This window comes from Nilaparvata lugens, chromosome X (genome assembly GCF_014356525.2).
Source record: "Nilaparvata lugens isolate BPH chromosome X, ASM1435652v1, whole genome shotgun sequence".
NCBI classification, from domain to species: domain Eukaryota; kingdom Metazoa; phylum Arthropoda; class Insecta; order Hemiptera; family Delphacidae; genus Nilaparvata; species Nilaparvata lugens.
Window position 1 is genome coordinate 18,175,456 of NC_052518.1, and position 6,000 is coordinate 18,181,455.

The 6,000-nt window shown below is 36.6% G+C and overlaps 1 protein-coding gene across 1 annotated transcript in view; it reads left to right on the top strand.

The window, feature by feature from the left end:
- Positions 1-6,000, top strand: part of LOC111045180 (small G protein signaling modulator 1-like) — an 80,953-nt gene that overhangs the window by 39,614 nt on the left and 35,339 nt on the right. Inside the window, exon 13 of the mRNA XM_039441839.1 lies at positions 3,022-3,292. Within this exon, the coding sequence (XP_039297773.1) occupies positions 3,022-3,292 (271 nt within the window). The remainder of the gene's footprint in view (positions 1-3,021; positions 3,293-6,000) is intronic.

Consider the following 6,000-nt stretch of genomic DNA (forward strand, 5'->3'; position numbering starts at 1 on the left):
TCTTTCCTCAACAAAAACCTGTCCATATCCTCCCCGCGTCTACAGCCCCTCTCCCGCAAATCAGCCTCCATTCTGTCTCTCCACCTCATGATCCTTGGCCTTCCTCGCCCTCTCTTCCCACCCAGATCCAAATCCTGCACCCTCCGTGCCACATAATCCTCCTCACGTCCAAATCACCTCATCCTGGCCTCCTGCATCTTCCTACCCAAGGGTCCCACCCCAACTGTACCTCTGATCACCTCATTACCTCATTTTCAATTATTTATAGCTTTCAACTGTTTTATCAACTCTTTTTTAATAATTTAGTTCGTTAGCAAACTCCATTTATATTCTCATATCTTCTCCAAGCACCTCTGCCCCTTAATTTGTTGAACTTTCTTTGTTAATATTTCCTTTATTATTGTTTCATCCAAACTCCATTTAATTTTCAATAGTTACCCGAGCATTTATAAGTAAATGTCTATTCTGGATTATTAAAGCTATCTTATCAAATCTGTACTGACTTACTGATTTAAAGACTAGCCTACACACACTTGTTGCCATTTTCACCAAATTGCTTTCACCAAATTGCTGAATGCAAACTCTAGTCTGTTGGATTGTGAGAGCATATATTTATACCTTGGCGCTCTCGCTTGGATCCGATATTTGTATTCACTTGTCTAATCTGGCAATAAATGCTCCTTACTAGACTGACTGACATTTCAAGGTGCCAAAATATCTCAACCTTTTTTGTATTTTCCTATCCCTATCTCCTATTTCTTCCCATCTCTTAGCACTGGATATATGCATTGTCTGCTTTGTAGTGTGTATTTCGTTTAGTTCAGGTGTTCGATTACTCCAGGTGCTCGATTAGTCTAAGTGTTCGATTAACCCAGGTCGGACTTTTCCGATAGACCAGGACCTGGTCTAAACGCACATCTCGGCTAAACGAGACGGAATGCTTCGATTACTCCAGGTCTTCGATTACTCCAGGTCTTCGATTACACCAGGTCGTCTAAACGAAACCTGGTCTAATCGAGACTCAGAACCTGATGTAATCGAACTACTGGCTTAATCTAAGCATTCCATATCGTTTAGCCCATGTACTGTTTCTCGATTACACCAGGTATCATTTAGACCACTTGGTGTAATCGAACTACTGGGTTAATCAAAGCATTCCGTCTCGTTTAGCCGATGTGTGCGTTTAGACCAGGTTTTCAGCTTCATTGTAGAATAGGACCTGGTGTAAACGAAACCTGGTCTAATCGAGACACTCTCGCTTTTTACATAGTTTGAAATATAACTACAGCATTTATAAATAACCAATATACAGCATATAAGTAACCGCGATGCATGTGCTAGTAATAGAACTCACCTTTTGGATGAAAAGTGAAAACTAGCTATCACTTCAACTATGAAAAATGGATTTATGTGTTTCTCAAATGGTACTATTGTATATGTTGATTGTTTTTTTATTGTTATTGTATTTTACCATGTATTTTGTTATTGTTATTACCATAACTATTATTATAACTATTGTCAAATGTTATTCAAATCAAATCAAAGTTTATTCATCAGAAACAATTACAATACGAATTTGAATACTATAGCATTTAATACAAATAAAAACAAATAAGTTTTATGTATTGAATAATTTCTTAACAGGCATATATAATTCAATATTGTATAAGTTGTAGACTATTGTAACTGTTAATCATTGCTATTGCTAATACATCCTACACTCTGTTCTGGATGAGTATTCAGAATTTATCATAAAATAAATTACTTGGAATACTTTTACAACGACATACTTTTACTAAAATCATAGTACAGTACAAAACTATCACTCACCACGTGGAACGCTTTCGGACTTGGCGTCCATCTTCAACACTGAGGTTTGTTCCGTTGTTAGCAGCGGGGGTGGTGAGTGGTGAGATTGGCGGGATTATTTGAATAGTCGTAAGCTTTGGGGTGGAAGGATGATTTTAATTTACAGGATCTTGGAGTAGGAGGTTGAAGGGGTTGTCATAATCGCTCTCTTATTGATATAATAAGAGGCTAGATAAGATTCATGCGCTATCATCAATGGTTGGAACTAGCCTCGTTATTCTAAATAATCTCGTTATGGAAACGTCTTATCTCCGGACTACAAAAAATGTATCCTGAATTCTCTTTAATTATAGTCTGTTAGACTATTCATCTGAATAGTCTGGAGCCAAGACGAAGTGAACAAACATGTGTGTGTGAGAGTAGTAAGACCGATTCACAGTAGCCACCCAACATCTTTGTCATTGACTGGACTGATTAATCACAATACGTGACTCAGTTTCCATGAAAGCACTGTGAACTGGAATCTACGAGTCTAACAATGATCAATGGATATTGCGTCATCACTTAGTTAATTAGTTATTGGCATCTCTCCTTTCAATGTATCGACAGCGATATTGGTCAGCCTTATAGTGTGTGTAAATAAATATCCATATCCGTTTCATTATTCAATTGATAATTCCCGATAGATTCACGTGATAAAGTCAACACCCGATTAAAATTTGCTTCGTTATCCTTGTCATTGGACAAAGCCGAGAGCTCTATCCTTTTCTACTTCCGCAACCGTTAACAATCGTTTAACGTCTACAAATAAATATAATGAATTACCGGAGCATTTAATCTCAGCCATAAAATACATTATTAAATCATGAGAAGATATTTTTCTAGTAAATATAATATATATAATTGATAATTATTAACATGAATTAACTTTTAATATTAGATCAGTTATAGCGGGATAACTTTAATCAATGCTGTGATATACAGATGGCGGTGGAAACAGAAAAATGACAACTTTGCTTCCCTATCATTTTCAATGTGTTTATAACGTGAGTCTCACTATAGTGCAGATGCTTTCTAGTGTATATTGTACTCAATTTGAATAATATACTATAATCTTCTAGTCAACTAAGATGCCTTTTAGTATCTAGCCTTGATTAATCTAGTAGAATGTTGTTGTGTAGCTGCTTACATTGTTTCCTATCTTACCACCAGGGATTCTCTTCAGTTATTATGCGATTCAATGAAGCATCAAATAATATCTAGGGCGTTCTACGGTTGGCTGGCCTACTGTAGACACTTGTCCACTGTGAGGAAGCATCTGTCTGAGCTGGTGAATGCGAGCATCGTGGATGGTGCAGGCGCTGACGATGGATTGACTGAGCAAGTGTGGACTGAACTCACACAGACAGGCCAGCTCACTGATAGTGACCGAGTGTTCAAGTTGGTCTACTATGGTGGAGTGAGCCATCACATAAGGAAACAGGTTAGTCTATTTTACAATTTTCATTGGCTTCCTTCTTCTTGATCCAATAGTGGAAATTGGGAGTTGAGTGAAGTTCTTGAAGCAGGACTGTTGTACTCGTGATAGCGGTAGTTACGTTTGCAAAAGTTTGTTAGCCTTTTGAGAACATTTTTGTGCCAAGTTTTGTAGTCAGTGTCAAGTTAAATATACAGGAAGCTATTTTCCGCGGTTTAAAATTCTCTATTTGTGTTATTAATTTGTACTTTTAAAGAAGAATGCTACGAAAAATTTGCGGTTAGTTTGCAATCGAAACTTACAGGAGGCGTGCGCGGAAGAGAAGAATCGTTGCCGGCTGTCAAGAGATAAGTACATTGTGTTGCTATACCTTTATAGGTGTACAGCTATAGAGTGAAAAATACTTTCGAACTTTAGAGCAGATTAGATAGTTTCGTTGGTATTTTGAATTCAAAACAAATCATTTTGCTTGAAACAATTTTGTTTTGCTACTATCTGTTGTAATGGCTGTAAATAAAGATTATATTCAGGAAATTATGAATAAATTTAAAATTGATATTATTAGTGACACGCAAAAAATAATAAAACAAGAAATAAGTGCATTGAATATAGCTTCATTAATAACAGAACTGAATGAAAAAATCGAAGTCTTAGCAACATAGAATGAAAAAACTTGACTCAGGAACTTAAAAAACAATATAGTTTAATTTATCGGATGAAGAGAGAAAAAATCTTATATTTTATGGAGGTAAGGAAGCTGATGAAAAGGGGGATTCTCAAGTCATGAATGAGATCGTAGATGTTTGCAACGAGATTATGAAAGTAGAATTTAAGCCGCATGATATTAATTTTGTAAGAAGATTGGTTAGAAAATCCAATGCTGAGAGAGCGCGGCCAATAGCATTATCTCTTGTTTCTTCTGTTAAGAAATCACATATCCTGCAAAAAACTGGAAAGCTGAAGAATATTTGTAGATCGTGATTTGGATAAGCATTCACGAGTAATTTGTAAGGAACTGAATGGAGTGAGCAAAAGACTAAAGAGTCTGAAGCATTCGGTGAAGATGAGAGGAAAAGGTTTAGTAGTTGATGGAGAATTTTTGAGCTATGAAGAGGTGAAGCGCAAGTATATAGAAGAATCGGTTTTGAGTGATGGACGTCATCAGGTAGAGAATCAGAAAAAACGAAGGAGAGAAGGCGACCAGCTGGTAGGAATTGCTAAATCTAATTCAAGGAGTACTTCGGAAATAACTGATTTTTTCGACCGTCAAGCAGCTCAACCCACAAATAATCTCAATACTGTATCGAGGTGAATACACAATCCTTCAGTGTTGTTGCATATAATGTATCTGGAATAATGAACAAATTACATAGTATTGATTTCATCACCCTTCTTGAGAGGTATGACACTTCTTCTGTTTGAGACTTTTATTTATAATGAAGATGTTTTCTCACAATTCAAAATGAGGTTTACAGTCTATGAGTTAATTTGGGTGCCAGCAATCAGAGTTGCAAGTTACGGAAGAGCCAGTGGGGGCAGAATTTATGGAATTAGAAAAGGAAAAATATATAAAAAATACATTATATTTTCTAAAGTTTTTAATCATAATATTATTAAGCTGGATGTGGGAACCCACATGGTGAACAAATTGCCAGTTTACATAAATTTATTGCAATCACTGGAATGATGATTTAAACGAAATTTGTTTGGTACTGCAGGAATTAGGCCAGAACATTATGCTTATGGGAGATGTGAATGGAAGGCTCAGTAGTGAACAGACGATTGAGGAAAACTTGATAACTGGGCTCCACTGTCTGCAGTCATTCAGAAGGAACTCCAGAGACCTGGTATTGAGTTCAGTTGCGCTCGGAATGTCTGAGTGACCGGTCGTCTCTTGAGGCTCTGTTATTTTGTTCGTAAATAGTGGATGTATTACATAGTATTTGTTGAAATTGAGTGAACAGTCGTGACCATTCAAGTGCTGGCATACGTTTTTCTTTTTTGAATTGTCAAGTTTTAATAATATTCGAGTTTAAATCGGTATTTATTGAACAAATCAATAGTTAATTTTGAGATCATTGGATACGATGACAAGGTCCAAGGCTAAATCGGCGGATGGTGGGGATGGGAGGGGTGGTGCGAGCGGTGGCGAGGCAGGTGGCAGCGGTGCTAGTGGTGAGGGGAGCAGTGATAAGGGTACCGGTAAGCAAACAACAACTATCAGTGCAAGACATCAAATCCATTTCAAAGCCAATTTCGAAATGCTCTTCGACAAGCTAGATAATATAGAAAAAGAGATAAAGTATGTTAAAACGGAGCAGAAGGACATGATTAAAAGCATTGAGCTTCTATTCGAATTAAACAAGGAAAATAAATCAGATATTGAGAAAAACTCCGAAGACATCAATAAGTGATCCAATCATATAGATTTGATTGAAAAAAACCAACGTGTTATTGAAAAAGGACATTGAAAGACTTACCGCAGAAAACAACAATATACAAAAATACTTGAGAAAAGACTGTATTGACATAATCGGCATCCCCTACGATAAAAGTGAAAATTTGACCGTAGTTCTACACAAAATATCTGATGCAATAGGATTTGAACTGAAAGAACATATGCTAGGAAACTATCACAGGAACCCCGCAAACGTTAATTCGTATCAATCACCAAGTGATCAACTCATTAAATATCCACCTATCATAGTGAAATT